General features: G+C 52.5%; 8 protein-coding genes across 8 annotated transcripts; 4 read left to right on the top strand and 4 right to left on the bottom strand.

Annotated features, from left to right (window-relative positions):
* Positions 1-127: 127 nt before the first annotated feature.
* ilv3C (putative dihydroxy-acid dehydratase) lies at positions 128-2224 on the top strand (the record flags this gene model as incomplete). Its single annotated transcript, XM_033570826.1, has 4 exons — positions 128-241; positions 295-706; positions 758-969; positions 1040-2224. The coding sequence occupies 4 exons, from the start codon at positions 128-130 to the stop codon at positions 2222-2224; spliced, it is 1923 nt and encodes a 640-aa protein (XP_033426858.1).
* Positions 2225-2540: 316 nt separating this feature from the next.
* ATNIH1004_006189 (WD40 repeat domain-containing protein) lies at positions 2541-5489 on the top strand (the record flags this gene model as incomplete). The annotated part of the gene is made up of 8 exons (XM_033570825.1): positions 2541-2580; positions 2666-2823; positions 2886-3037; positions 3100-4046; positions 4105-4239; positions 4292-4423; positions 4476-4774; positions 4827-5489. The coding sequence occupies 8 exons, from the start codon at positions 2541-2543 to the stop codon at positions 5487-5489; spliced, it is 2526 nt and encodes an 841-aa protein (XP_033426857.1).
* Positions 5490-5676: 187 nt separating this feature from the next.
* Positions 5677-6743, top strand: ATNIH1004_006188 (uncharacterized protein; the record flags this gene model as incomplete). Its single annotated transcript, XM_033570824.1, has 2 exons — positions 5677-5929; positions 5986-6743. 2 exons carry the CDS (start codon positions 5677-5679, stop codon positions 6741-6743), a joined length of 1011 nt encoding a protein of 336 aa, XP_033426856.1.
* Positions 6744-7124: 381 nt separating this feature from the next.
* Positions 7125-8500, bottom strand: ATNIH1004_006187 (putative tetracycline transporter; the record flags this gene model as incomplete). Its single annotated transcript, XM_033570823.1, has 2 exons — positions 7125-8381; positions 8432-8500. 2 exons carry the CDS (start codon positions 8498-8500, stop codon positions 7125-7127), a joined length of 1326 nt encoding a protein of 441 aa, XP_033426855.1.
* A 497-nt stretch (positions 8501-8997) lies between these two features.
* ATNIH1004_006186 (uncharacterized protein) lies at positions 8998-10573 on the bottom strand (the record flags this gene model as incomplete). Its single annotated transcript, XM_033570822.1, has 4 exons — positions 8998-9638; positions 9711-10224; positions 10287-10314; positions 10401-10573. The coding sequence occupies 4 exons, from the start codon at positions 10571-10573 to the stop codon at positions 8998-9000; spliced, it is 1356 nt and encodes a 451-aa protein (XP_033426854.1).
* A 636-nt stretch (positions 10574-11209) lies between these two features.
* ATNIH1004_006185 (uncharacterized protein) lies at positions 11210-11682 on the bottom strand (the record flags this gene model as incomplete). Its single annotated transcript, XM_033570821.1, has 4 exons — positions 11210-11236; positions 11303-11384; positions 11490-11521; positions 11587-11682. The coding sequence occupies 4 exons, from the start codon at positions 11680-11682 to the stop codon at positions 11210-11212; spliced, it is 237 nt and encodes a 78-aa protein (XP_033426853.1).
* Positions 11683-12884: 1202 nt separating this feature from the next.
* On the bottom strand, positions 12885-14275 carry ATNIH1004_006184 (NUDIX hydrolase; the record flags this gene model as incomplete). Its single annotated transcript, XM_033570820.1, has 2 exons — positions 12885-13725; positions 13782-14275. 2 exons carry the CDS (start codon positions 14273-14275, stop codon positions 12885-12887), a joined length of 1335 nt encoding a protein of 444 aa, XP_033426852.1.
* A 676-nt stretch (positions 14276-14951) lies between these two features.
* On the top strand, positions 14952-17339 carry VTC2 (SPX domain protein; the record flags this gene model as incomplete). Its single annotated transcript, XM_033570819.1, has 2 exons — positions 14952-17195; positions 17253-17339. 2 exons carry the CDS (start codon positions 14952-14954, stop codon positions 17337-17339), a joined length of 2331 nt encoding a protein of 776 aa, XP_033426851.1.
* Between the last annotated feature and the right edge of the window lie 25 nt (positions 17340-17364).

Raw genomic sequence — 17364 nt, 5'->3', positions numbered from 1 at the left:
CAATTGTATATCTATTCTATTTCGCACATAGCGGCTGTTTTTGCATACGAGGGGTCTTCAATAATCCACTCCCTCGAGATCTACATTGATCGATAAACAGTGTTAGTGACCAATAGTCCTGGAGCGAATGGCATTGCCAACCGACTGGACTCACGGAAAAATATCCGAAGTACGGAGTTTTGCCGATGCGTGCGATATTGGAGTGTTCGATCACCTCATCGTTGCCGTTGCTATGATCTGGGTAAAGAAAAAACTGAGCAGCCAGGCTTATCAACATTGGATGAGAATATGCAGGACCAACGGGACTATACATCTGACCAGGACTATGATCTGTCAAATCCATTATCCTCCACTTCAGGCCTTCGCCAGGGATTGACTTCATATGGCGACGCACATTTCTCTCTGTTTCTCAGGAAAGTCTTCATCAAGGCGTTGGGCTACTCTGAAGACGCTCTTTCCCGTCCTATTATTGGAATTATCAATACTTACTCGGGATTTAACCCATGTCATGCCAACGTTCCACAACTCATAGAGGCTGCGAGGCGAGGGGTCCACCTCCATGGTGGTTTGGCCATTGAGTTCCCTACCATTAGTGTGCACGAGTCATTCTCGTACCCGACCAGCATGTTCCTGCGGAACTTGATGAGCATGGACACAGAGGAGATGATCCGTGCTCAACCACTGGACGCCTGTATCATGATTGGAGGTCTAGCTCTCCCTCTCCCATCTTGTGAGACGAGGAATTGACCGAGCACAGGGTGTGACAAGACTGTTCCTGCACAGTTGATGGGTGGTATCTCTGCGAACAAGCCGATCTTGCCCCTTGTGACAGGACCTATGATGCCGGGTAGTCATCGGGGCCAAAGAATAGGAGCGTGTACCGATTGCCGGAATAACTGGGCTGCGTTTCGGGCAAAGGAGATGGATATCGAAGAAATCTCGGCTCTCAATGAAGAGCTTGCACCAACGGTACGTCCCAAGTGTCCATTTGCTTCCAAATCCGTCAACTCGGGCTCAGATTACTAACTAGCTACCACAGATCGGGACATGCGGTGTGATGGGCACTGCCAGCACAATGGCTTGCATTACTGCTGCTCTGGGATTGATGCCACTTTGGGGAGCTTCTGCTCCAGCAGTCTCGTCAGCAAGAATCAGGGTAGCAGAAGAGACAGGGGCAAACGCCGTAGCAGTAGCGGTCTCTAAGCGGAAGCCACAAGATATCCTGTCCGAAGAGTCATTTGTAAATGCAATTACCGTGTTACAGGCCATTGGGGGTTCAACAAACGCTGTAGTGCACCTACTCGCTATTGCGAACCGACATCCCGAACTGACTGGGGTGATAACTCTGCAAAGCTTCGAAGAGATTGGTCGGAAAACGCCTTTACTGATTGATCTTAAGCCGAGTGGAGATAATTATATGAATGATTTCCATAATGCCGGCGGCATGCTGGCGTTGTTGCACACCCTACGTCCGCTTCTCCAGCTTTCGGCCATGACCATTACCGGCCTAACATTGGGAGAGCTTCTAGATGCTTCTACTTTCCGAACATTCCCACTTTCGATGCAGATAGTTCGGCCTCTATCAGACCCTCTTTATCCATCGTCTTCTCTGATTGTCCTTCGTGGGAACCTTGCGCCTGATGGCGCTATTATGAAGGCATGCGCATCCAAGGATCGGAACCTGCTCTCTCATACAGGACCAGCCATGGTCTTTGAAAATGCGGCAGATTTAGCGCGACGGATTGACGACCCAGAGCTTCCAGTCACCAAGGACTCTGTTCTCATTCTCCGGGGGATCGGCCCCGTCGGCAACCCTGGGATGCCAGAATCTGGTCTGATTCCAATTCCCCGCAAGCTCGCTTCCGCAGGCGTCCAGGATATGCTGCGCCTCTCGGATGGCCGAATGTCTGGCACGGCTGGAGGTACAATCATTCTTCATATATCTCCCGAGTCCGCACTGGTTAAATCGCCGTTTGGCTTGGTACAAACCGGGGATCTGATCACCTGTGATGCCGACCGCCGAAAGTTGCAGGTGCAGGTTTCGGCCGAGGAATTGAAAAGGCGCATTGACACACGGAAACAGCGGTTGACTGATGGAACCCGTAATACCGTGCCACAGCGAAGGAAAAGAGGATACATTGGCCTGTACGAGCGATGTGTTAACCAAGCGCAGCACGGGGCTGATTTTGATTTCCTCTCGGCGAACGGGCCGGATAGTAAATAAATGATTGCATCTGGAATATCACTACCTCTGAACCAGAGATTCGGAATGAAAAATTCGAAGAAAATAGATTCCCTAGGCAAGGTCTTGTAGACCGATACATAGCATAGTACTCCGTGCTAATTTCCAACCCTGACCCCGTGCCCTAAGCCCTTTATTCTACCCGATTGGGCTAAACATTGGCTGACGCGACGCGTGTCGGACGCGTCGAACGCGAGCCTCCCCGATGCAGCGAAGCATTGAGGGTGTCCGTTTGGCATGGAAAACTGGCTTTCTATCCCCAGACTGACCCGTCTCTGTGATAAGTCCGACTTTTACCATGGCTTCGGAAGCCATTCGTCCCAGGGGCCGACCAGCCCGTAAGTTGAATCGACCAATTGAATGAATGGATGTTTTCTTTCCCTCCATCGTCCAAGCTGACCGGTGCTATCCCTCGCATTTCAGACACACCCGGGCCTACGGTTCTGGCGTATACTCCAGACGGTCGCCACGTTATCACGGGTGGTTCGAATTCTGCTATCCGGATATACACTGTTGGGCAGGATGGAGAGCCCAAGACGGTGGATGAAGGGGTCGACGGCCACCTTGGAATTGGCGCGACGGTATGTCACACGTCATGCATTCGATTGCATCACATGGGGTAAGAAACTAAGGGGATTACCAGAATCAATCGTTTATCATGGGTGCGGAAGATGGAACAGTTTGGCAGTATGAGATTGGATCCGGCAGAATGGAGAAATTACTGGTTCGATGCGCCTTGCCCGTGAGAGATGTCGCAGTCTCGAAAGACGGAGAATGGGCGGCGGTGGCAAGCGAGTCAGTGTTCCATGACCAACGTGGCTTGCGAGCCAGACGGGGCTGACCTTCTTTTGATGCAGTGAGCTTACGGTGAAAATTGTCAACATCGAGGATATGACGAAAGTTAAATATCTACGTGAACAAGCCAAGGGAACGAAGCATGTCACCTTTGACCCTAGCGGGCGTTATATTACGGTATCTTGTACTGATGGACTCGTTTATGTCTACTCATTGCTCTCTGATGAGCCGGAACTTGTGCGGAAACTGGACGGTGTGATTCAGCGACTAGAAGCGGAGGACGAAGCAACGTCAAGAGTGGTTTGGCATCCAGACGGAACGGCATTCGCGTCCGCGGAAGCCACGCGAGACATTTCAATCTTTTCCACAGGGGAGTGGAAGAAAGAAAAAGTCTTCTCCGACGGCCATAATGGCGTAATTACAGCCGTCAGTTGGTCTCCCAACGGAGCACTTCTCGCCAGTGCCGGAGCGGACGGCCAGGTGCTAATCTGGGAGACGAAAACACAGCGGGTTCTGCAACGTTATGACTTCCCGAATGTGATCAATCTTGCCTGGCATCCCAGGATCAACTCACTTTCATTCACGACGTCCGATGGAGAGCTGTTCATTTACGACGGGATTGTGTCGCGAGAACACCAGCCACTCCTCCAGAAACCGCTCCAAGCCGCTCCTATATACCCTGATCCACTGGCCGATATCTCTGGGAACGTGATACCACCGTTAGAGAACAGACCCAAGGCATCGATCGAACGGACAGAACGGGCAGGATCTCCGGACTCTCTGGATGACATCCTTGGGATTGATCACAGCGTGGAGGATTTTGTCGATGACGATGATGGAGCTGGTTATGCAGAGGGCATGAACGGCTTCGGAAAGCGAACGAGCGGACATCTGGACGATATCGAAGGACATGCCAATAAGCGGATACTGACCTCTTTCTCGAGGCCTAAGGTGCACCCTCCTCTGCAGCCCGGCAGCACGCCCTGGCGGGGAAACAGACGGTACCTCTGTATGTGCCCATTGCGCACGCCATCGAGAGATTATTGCTGTTATGCTAACTGGACCAGGCCTGAACTTGACCGGCGCCGTGTGGACGGTTGACCAGGAGACACACAACACTGTGACGGTGGAATTCTACGACCGAGAAATGCATCGTGACTTCCATTTTACCGACCCGTATCTCTACGATCGTGCATGCCTCAGTCAGTCCTCGTGTGCCCATTGCGGTTGAAACTCTATACTGACCGCACTTAGACGAGAATGGGACACTCTTCTCCAATAACCCAACCGATGGTAGCCCTGCCACAATATTTTACCGCCCCCATGAGACGTGGACAACACGAGCTGACTGGCGGACCCAACTGCCCCAAGGGGAACAAATTCGAGGTAAGGACGTCCCATATCACCCCGTTCTGGTCAAGTAGGCTGATTCGAGTAGCGCTGGCGCTAAGTGAGTCCTACATTGTGGCCGTAACAACGAAAGATTACGTCCGCGTATATACGCTATTCGGCACGCCATTCAAAGTGTATCGACAGAAGAGCCCCGCCGTGACTTGCGCTGCATGGCGGGACTATATCATGACCGTGGGAAATGGACCCCTGGGGAGTGACGGCCGGACGGCCACCCTCCGGTATTCCGTTGAGAACGTCAAACGGGATGAGATCTGCCAAAACGAAGACGTAGTGGCCATCCCGGAGGGGTCTGAATTGAAGAGCGTCTTCTTTTCTGATACCGGAGTAAGTCTGCCCAAGTGACAACAAGCTCTAGATGGCGCTAACGTGCTTCTAGGATCCATGCATCTACGACTCAGAGGGAGTCCTCCTTGTTTTACAGCACTGGCGCACTCCTGGACAGGCTCGATGGGTGCCACTTCTGGACACGCGGCAACTGGAGCGTCTTGCGACGGGGCGCAAGGAGGAAACGTACTGGCCGGTAGCCGTTGCGCAGGACAAATTCCACTGCATCATCCTCAAAGGAGGGGACCGACACCCATACTTTCCCCGACCTTTACTTAGTGAATTCGACTTCCGCATCCCGATCTCGAATGCGCCCGGCAAGGGGGCCCAGGACGGCGAGGAGGATGGCGCTGGGACTCGCCAGGAGAGTGTGAAGTTTGAGGAGGCGTTCGTGCGAGGGCACGTTCTGCTGTCCCTGTTCCAAGACGTGCTGGCGTCGACCAACGCGACGGCGAGTCAGCGGGCAGAACTGGTGCGGAAGGAGCTCGAAGTGGATAAGATCCTTCTTCAATTGCTGGCAGTGGAGTGTCGCGAAGGCGAGGATCGGGGGATGAAGGCGCTGGAGCTGGTGCAACTGATGAAGGATCGCAACGGCAAGATGGTGGAGGCAGCGGTTAAGGTGGCCCAACGGTATGGACGAGGCGTGTTGGAGGACAAAATCCGCGAAGTGGTCGAGCGACGGTATACGGGAGAAGATGACGATGAATTGGCTTGATAATTTATTGATAGAAAACTGACTGAATGAATGAATATAGTAGTAGTAATAAAGAAAGTATCGGAGTACTGTCTGACTGCGGAGTGGGTCCGACGTCATCATCCCTGCTCTTCGTGTTTTTCTCTCTCTTCCTTGGTATTCTTTTCTTCTTCTTCCACTCCATGTCCTCGGAATCTCTCTGCCCGTGATGCTGGTCTCGTTCACTCTGCCTCGTCGCGCCCGGCATCCCATTTTCCGTTGCGTCCGTCCACGAAGACTCTTCGTTGCATCGTCTGTACAACCGCTGGCTCATCCCCAACAAGGCATCCTCCATAACAGTCATCAAGCTCCTACCCAGTTCTCGCAGACGGGGTTCAGATCGTCGGTGACGGACGGATTCGATAACGATTCTCGTCGCGATCATAAACCGCCAGACGAGCGGATCCTGAAGCTTGGAAAAAGTTGGTCCTTCCCTTTCTTTCCTTTCTCTCATGAAGTCTTCTAACGACAGCGACAGCTCTTCGCATTCTCTCGCCTCTATTACCGACTCTCCTCGTCAATCCTTTACCGTCGAAGATCCTCTCGCCCAGCATCACCCTCCATCTCTTCCCTTCGACTCATCCACACCTCCCCACTGTCAAGGGTCGCACGCTCTATCGCGCCGCGCTGTGGACCGTCCCCGTGGCATGGAGCAGTCTACCCTTGGTCGGCAATGTCAAGCTACAGATCCTCAGCGAGCGCATGGTTCGTTCTGGCGCTGTGCTCGATCCAGATCCATGCGCCGACAATGACTGCGGTGACGAACGACTCGTCGTGCGCTGGCGCACCGAACATCGTCACAAACATACATCGACCCTCAACCATCAAGAGCGTCGACAAGAACAACAACAAGAAGAAAAAGCACCCAGGGATCATACTTCTTCCAAATCTGGCATCAACAAAGGTCTCAGCGTCTTACTAGGCGGCGACGCCCCCATCTTCCAACTTTCCAAGGAGGAACAGTTCACCGGCCTATTCATCTTCTCCTTCGACGAAGAAGGTCGCATCCTGTCACATACCATAGAGCATGCCGATAATGCCACGGGATGGGACCGCACCGCCAAGTTCGTCACCTTGACCGATTGGTTGATCGGTAAGGCGAGAGGGTCGTTGCATCCTGCTGCTGAGACGGGGTTGGCGATCCAGGGGTGTCAGGATTTTGGCCATTTGAGTCATTCGAGTCATTTTCGTCCTTCTCCATCAAGAGGGAGATGTCGGTCGTCCTGTCGGTCATAGCGTATAGTTTATTTTATATCCTTGATAGATTTTACACTCTGGTTGGAATCGTCGTCAATGCCAATACCCCGCTCTTCTCTGGTCTTCTCTGTTCTGAGAAATGATGGATATATCTATGATTTTATTTTTATTGTTGTTCTACGGATCATATGGCAGGGATGGATCTGGTTTATCGGGTGACATCTCCTCTCTTTGATTCTGTATTTACTGCTTGGTCTTATGTATACTATACCCAGCTACGAAGTATAAATCTATCAGACACCAGTGCCACAACATATTTTTATATTATATATTCGTACCGACCTGCGGTGATCTTGAATCATCCTATCCGATACAGGATCTATTGTTCTATACAGACAATCCAAAAAATAGATCACTGACTTACACCGGGCGCGACAACGACGTAAACACCACCCCACACACCGCAAGCATGATAACTCCCCCTGTGGTATACGCGACCTCGCGCCCAACCCACCAGAATAGCGAGCAGAAGAGCATCGGCCCAATCGCCCGCCCGACCTGTCCCCAACTTCTCAGCCGGCCCAGCACCGCTCCCCGCTCGCCTTCCACCGCCTCCAGACTGCCCAGGCTGTTCAGACCCGTGACCACTGTCGCACTGGTGACGGCCAACAGTCCGCCCGCGCCGTACAGCCCCGCCAGCGAGGAGACCCGCGCCAGGAGGAAAAAAGAAATGGTGCAGGTGACCACCCCGACGCGCACGATGACGAGCGGGGGTAGCCGCCGCACGACGGTGCCCTGGAGCAAGGAGGCGAGAAGACCCATCATGGACAGCAGACGGCCGTTCAGAGCGGAAGGGGTGGCCGAGCTGGTCGCGTAGAAGGTCGCCGTGAGGAACGGAAGGGAGAACTCCATACCTGAGAACGGCAGGAGAAAGAGGAAATGGATGGCATTGAGGACCGCAGGCGCGTTGGTGTGTGGGCGTGGGGCGGATGATCCAGTAGGAGTCGTGGTCGAAGTAGGCGTGGTGTCCGATTCCGACGCGCTCGCGTGGCGGAGTTTCGTGAGACGAGGATGCGTCTCCGGAAGACTCCGGTACAGATACGCCGTCTCCACCACGATCAGCAGTAGCGACACGCCGGCCGCCGTGGCGAAGGGATTCGCGGCGACGGTGGTGACATTCGAGAGGGCGGCTCCCAGCGCCGGCCCGCAGGTGAAAGCAATGCTAAAACACGCGCCGACGAGGGCCATGGTCGATCCCCGCTGGCGAGGATCGCTGATATCGGTGGCGATGGCGTGGGCAAGCTGCACATTCCCCTCGCTGAGGCCCCCCACGAAGCGGCTGGCGAGAAAGGTGCGGAAGTCGGTGGCAGCGACCCAAAGCGCAACGCTCAGTGTGTTCCCCAGCATCGAGCAGAGCAGGGCCGTCCTGCGGCCATGTTTGTCGGAGAGGCGGCCGATAAATGGGGCGGCGATAGCCTGTAGGAGCGAAAACAGCGAGCCGAGGGCGCCGCCGAGAAGAACGATGTCGTAACGCGAGTCGATGGGTTTGGCGAACGCGTTCTTGTAGGCATTGAGGTAGAGGAAGACGCGGTTCAACGGCGCATTCGGGGACGGGTCTTGGGTACGGTAGAAGGAGAGCAGAGACGGGAAGAGTGGAAGAATGAAGGTAAAGGATATCTGGGTAGAAGGATTAGAATCAAAGCTGGAAATCGGGGGAAAGAACATACCAAATCCAGGAGCAACGAGATCATCAAGACCCGGAGGATCTTCTTCCGCTGATCTGCGGCGAGAGCCATAGTGGAATGAGTCCTGAGGAATTAGGGAAAGAAAAACGAAGAACAAAAGTGAAGAAACGGTGTGCTTAGATAAGCATCTACAGACACAATATTATACAGAGTATATAGAGAATATCTACAAAGAATACGCCAACTACCTCAACCTCTGCCATTCTCCCCCGTCCACTCAATCGCAGGATTAACTAAAATAAAATACAGAATTACAAATCAGGAATACTATGCACGCTCAAGAATTGCAAGACATGTACAACCAGCTTTGGGGGAAATTCGACCATCCAAGAGAAAGAGCCTTCCCACCTGGCCCTTGTTGCAACCGTTTCAAGAGATTCGTTGCTGTCGTGAACCATAACACCGCCAAGACCCGTGAGATTAGAGAGCAGCATTGCTGTAAACATGTGCTGAAGATAGAGCGACCCAAAGAGAGGCAAGTGAGATAGGGTAGAGCGCAGGGTAGAGCGCAAGGTAGAAAGACCATCCAGAGTAGGATTCATTTCCATTTACTGGCCTCCGGTAGGTGCCGCCGCCGGAGAGCCGTTGGGACCACCACGTCCACGACCTCCACGACCTCCACGCCCACGGCCTCTGAATTCACCACGACCGCGCCCCCGGGAGCCATCTCCTCGTCCACGTCCGCCTCGGCCACGACCGCGGACGCTATGCTGTCGCTGATGATGCCCCGTTCCTTCTGCAGCGTCACCCTGTTGGGCCTTGGGAGCCGAGCCATCCTCCTCGTTGGGGGTGGTGGCCTCCGCCGCGGGTGAGTTCCGCGCATCAGCATTGACAGCCGCAGGGGTCGCTTCGAGGCCAGTGTCGGTCTCCGCCGGATCGCGTGGCACCTCCACCCAGCTCTCCGTAACTGCAGACGAGGTGAGAGACCCGGCGGTGGCATCCCAGTTGGCCTCCGCGACAGCGTTCGCCGCGTCGGACACCATGGTCTGAGCCGGGGGAGCAATCTGCTCGGAGGGGGTGCCGGCAGGTTCAGGCTCGTTCGCGGCCGCAGCACTAGTGCTGTAGGTAGACTCTTGTAATTCAGTGTAACCCGCATTCACCAACGCTGAATCGGACGCGGGAGCAACATCGGCTGTGACTTCTTCCGTCGTAGGGGTTTGTTCTTCGGAAGTCTGCTTCACCTTGCCATCTAATCCACCGAAAATCTGTTAGCTTTGAAGAAATCATCCTGGGGAGGGGGAGATGGAACAGAACGACTTACAGGTGACGTCGAGTGTTTCCCCTTCGACGCTGACCACCAGCTCATCCACACCATCGATCACCTTGAGCATAGACGTCACGGCATCGTGCGACCCTGCATAGACCTGGTAGAGCACGCCCTCAAATGCGCGCGTCACACTAGATGTTTCGTCGCCGGAGCGTCTCATAGTAGCCGCAGCGCAAAGGAACTTGCTCAGAGTTAGCAGCCGCAGCCGCAAGTCCTTCTGGCCAGCTTCGCTCGCCTCGAAAATCGCCTTCTCCCGGACCGCGCTCAGTTCCTCCTGGTGAGCCTTTTCCAGCTCGGCTTTCTGACTGGCCAGGCGCTGCTCATACTGAGTGGCGAATTCTTTGTAATGGGCGATCTGCTCCTCGATCTGAGCGACACTGGCTTGGAGGGCGGGTTTCTTCTCCGCTTGTGCCTTCTGATCGGCGTTAATCTTCTTTTCCGCCACGAGTTCGTCCAGTGATTTCCCGGGGTTTTCAGCAATGATGGCATCGACCTTGGTGGTGGCATTCTGTAAAGGGTAGGCATCAGCGGTGAAGGCGAGGAGAACAAAGATCAACCTCGGTGACTAACCAGCTTTTTGTTCGCATTGCGCAAGCTCCTATCCAAGTAATACCGTGAGCGATGAAGCCTGACAAGCAGCACAAGCTTACCCAATGCTGCATGGCACGGTCTTCAGGCACTTACCTTTGGAGGTCCTTGAGGTACGGGCTATCAATACTCTCCAGGCCATTGGTGGTCGCAGAGTGACCATCCAACTTGGGCACGGTAGAAGCACTGGGAACATGTTTCTGCTTTTGCCTTTCCGACGAAGACTCGGATTGTGCTTGAAGATTGCTGTTGATGGTGGCGGCAGCCATGGTGCTAGTGTATGTGTTGGGATAGGATCTTGAGAGCTGGTTCTCTCGACGAGAAAAGCAAGTATTAAGGGGGAGGGAGAGAAAACAAATAGTACTGCCTTGGATAGATGATACGAGAATCAAGCAGAGACGAGAGCGCTGGGGGGAAGCGAGAGGGAGAAGGCGAGAGAAATAGACAAAGAGAAGCTGGTCGAAGATGCGGGTGGAACTCTTCCGAACCTCAGTCAGGCCGCGCAGTCGCGTGCTACTGCATCCAACCAGCGCCCAGCCAGTTGTCACTTTTTCATTCACTACAACTGAATCTAAGGCCAGGGGAGGTATCCTGGTTCGTGGGAAATCTATCAAGTCCTTGGAATGGGATGCTTCGATTCTTAAGGGGTATCGTCCAACTCCATCAACGCCGTCACGTTCTCCCAACCAGACATATAGCTCTAGTTCTGTATAAAAAGATCAATTACAAAAAGCTTTTTTGAAAGAGAAAAAAAAAAAAAAAAAAGGAATAGAGTCAGCAACAGCTATTCCCACTAGTCAACCCCTCTGGAATTGTAGTCCAAACACAGCCCTTCCATTGGAAAAGCATCGTCTATAATCCTGTGTCCGGGGATTCGGAGCATCATTAGGAATTAAGAGGTTCGCTCATCCTTTGAATTTTCGTAGGGTTTTCTGCGAACAAAATGAATCAGTAGACCATTCGCCAAATGATCGTGACGAATACTCATGCCGACGCACCTCTGTCACCTTCCGAACCGAATTGGGGGAGATATGCTTTTCCCCTGCTTTACGCGACCGAATCGACGATTCCCGCATCAACCTAAAGAACATCTCAGTATATAGATTCCTCATATCCTCTTTCCCCTTTGCCCGCTGCAGAGATCTATAATACTGCGCAGGATTTAACCCGTCGGTCATGGCTCACTCTTGCATGAACAGCATGTAATCCAGAAAGACCTGCAGATAAACAAATATTAGCCACGAATAGCTCCGACTGCGATGTCCTGGAACTCAACGCTCACCAGGATGTCGGTATTTTTGCTGACACTTCGATTGGAATGGGCTTTGACAATACGCTTCACGGTTCCCCGAGGGTAGAGCTTCTGGGTGGCCGCCATCTCGATGGAACGGGGATGATAGATGGATCTCAAAGCGTTGGGAAAGAAAGCATGAACCACATGACTCTCTCTGTATTGACATTGGCAATAAGATCCTGGTACGGTATGACGGTATGGTATGTATAGTTTTGTATTCCATCTCGTATCGTATGTATTCACTACAATGACTTCAACAACTTCCCCATCAATACTGCCTCAACTTCTCGCCCTTCCATCTCTCTGTCTTCTCTTTGACCTGTTGTCAATATGTCAGAGATTTTATTTAACAGCTTCCAGATGGGGCTTGTCCCTAACCGTGGCTTCCTAACAATAGCTATGGAAGCCCGTTGCTCTGACATGTGCCTCATTAATCCTGGAGTTCTTCTGATGAACCTGGAATTATGATTCAAATAAAGATGGGAGCATTAAAGCTTAAAGAACAAAAATATTCAGTTTGTTGAGTGACACCCGTCATATATGACAGTACCCATTTCCATGACAAATGGTAGCATGTCATCTGTATGTTTACAGTTTTATCATTCTGGCCTGGTCAACCAGAAGTGAGTCCCAAGGGTCGGAAGGTGAGCTTCATATCCAACTTCGATCTGCTACGTGCTGACTATTTTCCAGGGCCTTGTTTCCACCCAAGTCATCCTTTTTACATGGGAGGATATTTAAGGGATCGGACTAATTCAATTCCCCTAAAGCCTGCAAAACTTTCCAAGTTTCGCCTCGACTCCCTTCGGAATAGAATTAATGCGTATACAGAGCGATATCTATGAATCAAGGCACGTAAAGAATACCTGTCAGGCCGTCGATTATTTGTTTGTCTGGATTTGCTTACAGGCTATTTCGATTTGAGAAGTGTCCGATAATAAAGTCTGTTAATAACTGGAATGTTACATTGATATCGAGCCAGGCCAAGTGCAATCTGTATTTTGGTCGAGTAGGACATGCTAACATATTGACTGAGGGTAATCCACGGCCAAATACATGCTCTATAGTATATTATATTATTACCTAGAAACCTCTGCTGATGCTAAAAGTATTGTATTGGGGTTGCTAGAGGGAGTAAAGACTAATATTTACCCAAATTCCACAACCGGGTCTTCATTGTCGCTCAGAATTCCTCTGTATAATCTAAGAATGAGGGCTTAAAAATAGCACACTATTGTACAGGGCACTCTATGCAATTTTCTACAACGTGAGTCGTCGTTGGTCCCTTACCGACGTCGTCGAAGGAGTCGCCATGCATATATCGCCGCCACGGACCCCATGGCAACCCGCCAGGCCAGGAAAACCTGCATGGCAAGCCGCAGTCGTGCATAGTACCCGTTGAGCATAATGCCCACGGCGTGTTTACTTCCATCGGGGTCCTTGTGGGACGGTTCACAGTACCTGCTGACCCCGAGGCCCCCGATGCCTACTTCATTGTGACCGTCGGTGGTCTCTGATACTGGCAGAGCCGCAGCCTGACTGTCCACCGCGGTGATGCTGGGTCGCCCTCCCGCCTGCATTTGCATCTGATTACGCTTTTTCAGGTGGTATGTAACGATATTCACAATCAACCGCAAATCCGGCACGGTGAAGGTGGGATATTTCCATAATTGTACGGCGGTGTGAGGTGGTAGCATATCCAGAAAGTCAGCCAAGATACCAAGAGTGAGGCCCCAGAGGAGAAGGGGCGGTTCTTGCTTGCAAGGACCGGTCTGGCCTCTGAAAAGCCACGTCTTCCAGCGCTGTGATAGAGAAAGAGGGGGTGCGTGGGTATCGTCAGGGATGGGCCCGGGGGTGGGATTAGATTGTAAGCTTTCCGTCGGTCGTAGTCGGATGGCAGAGAACTCCATCGTACCTAGCAAGCAGCGGTAGAAAAGTCGAGGTATGAGCAAGCCCATGTTTGAATACCGCTGAGAGATGTCAACGTTTTCTACAGTCCGTAGCGACGGCGACAGAAGCGCCCTGATAGGCACCCAATGAGTCGAAGCTACTTCAGTTGGCTGCAGTCGGAGAGCCGGAGAGTCGCTGCGGGTCGTCAGGAAGATATACGGACATAGGACCATTATTCTAAAGACATTCGCGTCAGCAGAAAAGTTCATCAAACATGAATGGAGGAGACAGACGGCTTCGAGGTCCAGCCCGTAGTGACAACCCGTTCTGGCAAGTTCCCAATATGAATATAATCGTCCGTTGTCAAATCAAGCCCTACTTCCTCCGAGGTCTCTCGAATCGCAACCTGTTTGTCGTCGACATCTTCTGCATCACGCTTGCCTCCCGGGAGAGCAACGTGCCCAGTCCAGCGATCACCCTTGCGAGACGCGCGCTTGATAAAAAGGACTTCCGGGTCCCCATTCTGGACCCAGGTTTCGGAGAAGAATGCGTTTAATCGCTCGTTTACTGGTATGCTTGGGTCGTGTAAAGGCCGGGCGCTGTTCAAGGGGGGCCAGTGGCCATAGGTAGGTCGGACTCGCAGGACTAAAGCGACTGAGGCACGTTTCTTGCACGACGGCGGATTGGGTACATGAGGATATGGATGCCGGTGGAGGTCTATCAAAACATCATGGAGAGAGGCGGACAACGAGGCAGCTTCCTGCGGTGGTTCGGACTTGAGATTCATGGCAGTCGGAGAGCCAAGGCGAGCACTATAACAATATTATACTGGTAGAGGAGAAGGGATTATATAAATATCTAATCGTATGGATGCCAATTCTCAGGATAGGGCCGAAGAATATAGGTAATTAGCTAGCTAAGGGCCGAAACCGCAGTTATCAACAACTCTATCGATACCGCCTGGCCTGGGACAATACGCGTCTCGTACGGACAGGTTCTGTCCGGTATTAGTATTACCAACAGCTCTTTAGATGAGAGTTTTGCCGATCCGCGGGGACCCACTCATGCCTGGTATTATAAGCGGTCTGTGATTGGCTGGCCCAGGTGGAGGAGCAGCTTACCCGAAAAAGAAGGCAACGTGGCACGTGCAGCCATCCCGCTTCGATCATTCGCACTTCTGGCGGCCACTCGGGACCAACTAATTACATGCGACTACTTTAGTAACAGCATCGAACTCCACCATTCTTATCGAAGATGGTCCTAGCTGGGTCTAAACCCTCTCTTCGACGCTCTTGTAGTCTGGACCTCTGCAGATGAGTTAACTGATCCCTGACTGCTTCTTTTTCCTAGTCTTTTCCAACCTCCCTCAACGTCCCACCCTTCTCTCTCTCTTTCTTTCCTAACCTTATCTTATTTCCCCCTCTCCTTTAACCGATCAGTTTCTCTTCAAATCAGCTGTGACCATGCGTTTTGGCAAAACGTTGAAGAATTCCACCTATCAGCCGTGGAATGGGAAGTATATTGATTACCACAAGCTGAAGGTGCTCTTGAAAGAGCATGATGTCACCGGAGATGGGAGTGACTCGGATAGCAGTCAATGGACCGAACAGGACGAGGAAGCGTTCGTCCAGGAACTGATCAACGTCCAGCTGGATAAAGTCAATGCTTTCCAAGTGGAGACCTCCCAGCAATTGAGAGAGCGCACCACTGCCTGCGAACAGAAATTGCGCCCATTGGCTCCCGATGCCGACCATGGGACTTTGGTTGTCGAAGACGAGGTACAACGAAGGTCCGTCGCTTCTGAAGTCCTTCACGAACTGGACGGCATTACGAGGGAAGTCAGCGAGCTGGAAAAATATAGCCGCATAAACTTCACGGGTTTCCTCAAGGCTGCCAAAAAGCATGATCGCAAGCGCGGGGCACGATACCGGGTTCGCCCCCTGCTGCAAGTGCGTCTTTCCCAGCTGCCCTTCAACTCGGAAGACTACTCTCCTCTAGTCCGTAGGTTGTCAGTAATGTACTCGTTTGTTCGCGAGATCCTCAGTCAAAATCACTATGAAACCAGAGACCAGGACGCACCCCGTTTCGGTCAAGATTCATATTCCTCGTTCAAGTTCTGGGTCCATCCGGATAACGTCTTGGAGGTGAAAACCTACATCCTTCGGCGACTCCCGGTCCTTATCTACAACCCGGGAACGTCCAAGGAACCAGAGACCCTCCCGGATGACCCCACGATCACGTCTCTCTACTTTGACGATCCGCAGTTCGATCTCTACACCCAAAAAGTTGCCCGGGCGCCTGAAGCAGGCTCTTTGAGGCTGCGATGGACGGGTAATCTGAAGGACAAGCCTGCGATCTTTTTGGAGAAAAAGGTGGTCACAGACGACGATCGCAGCAGAGAGGTTAGAGTGCAGCTGAAGCAAAAACATGTGAAAGAGTTCCTGGACGGCGAATATCGATTCGACAAGAAAGTCCATCGGATGGAGGACCTGGGGAATGGCGAATCAAGAGAGGCCGAGGCATTCAAAAAGGATGTGGACGAGCTGCAATCATTCATCAAGGAGTACAAATTGCAACCGGTGCTTCGGGCCAACTATACTCGGACCGCATTTCAAATCCCCGGTGACGATCGAATTCGCATCTCTCTTGACAGCAACTTGGCGATGATCCGGGAAGATAGCTTGGATGACGAGCGTCCCTGCCGTGAGCGCGATCAATGGCATCGCACTGATATCGACGATGCAAGCATGGAGTACCCCTTTAGCACCATTCGAACGGGAGAAATCGTTCGCTTCCCATACGCATTGCTGGAGATCAAGTTAAGGGGGCCGACTGCGCACAAGGCAGAATGGATCAACGATCTCATGGTGTCTCACCTAGTGAAGGAGGCACCCCGTTTCTCCAAGTTCGTCCACGGGGTGGCCCAGCTCTTTGAGGACTATGTCAATAGTTTCCCGTTTTGGCTTGGTGAGATGGAAAATGACATTCGGCGGGACCCTGAAACCGCATTTCACGAGGAGCAAGAACGACTGGCCAGACGGGCTGAAGAGGACATGGCCGTGGGGAGCTTTCTGGGGACCAGGACGAGTCCCTCCGTAAAGCCCCTGGTAGGATCACCCGTCGCTCGGATCACAGAGATAGAATCGTCATCGCGACAGCGACAGCCATCCCAGCTTGTGATGCCAGCTCCGAGGGTACCCGCTCCGGAGGAACGCGAACAGCGACAGGAGCCCGAGTCCCCTACCCAGCGAGATCAACGGCCAGCTGCATTGTCCCGCCTCTCCTCACTTTTCCCGTCATTCCCGTTCTCCCGTTTCAGTCGTGCACAACGCATGGCGGTTGATTTGCCGCCGGGGATCCGAGAGCCAGGCATTTGGATCAAAGACGCTGGGCCCGTTCGTGTGGAGAGCAAGGTCTGGCTTGCTAACCAGCGGACGTTTATCAAATGGCTTCATATCAGCATCCTCCTTTCCACATTGTCCCTGGGGTTGTATAACGCGGCGGGCAAACACAACGATGTCGCGCGCGTTCTGTCCGTGGTGTACACTTTCTTTGCTATCTTCTCCGCCGCGTGGGGATGGTATATGTATGAGAAACGAGCGCGACTGATTCGACAGCGTAGTGGACATGATCTGGACAATACTTTTGGGCCGATTGTTGTGTGTATTGGATTGGCGGTGGCGCTCGTGTTGAATTTTGCGTTTAAGGTATGTCAGTCTTGCCCTGTATAGTGAACAAATTGGCTAACAGTGATATCTATTTAGTATACAGCCACGCTTGAAAGGATCCGGGGAGAACAGCCCCGTGATGCTACTTTGCCACTGGTTCAACAGGGAGGACAGACACTGTAGATGATCGCGGGGAGACAATACGCGA

The sequence above is a fragment of the Aspergillus tanneri genome, assembly GCF_003426965.1.
Source record: "Aspergillus tanneri strain NIH1004 chromosome Unknown AapTan_4_pilon_pilon_pilon, whole genome shotgun sequence".
Taxonomy (NCBI): domain Eukaryota; kingdom Fungi; phylum Ascomycota; class Eurotiomycetes; order Eurotiales; family Aspergillaceae; genus Aspergillus; species Aspergillus tanneri.
Note: the sequence above shows the minus strand (reverse complement) of the source record. Positions and strands in the feature narration are given on the sequence as shown.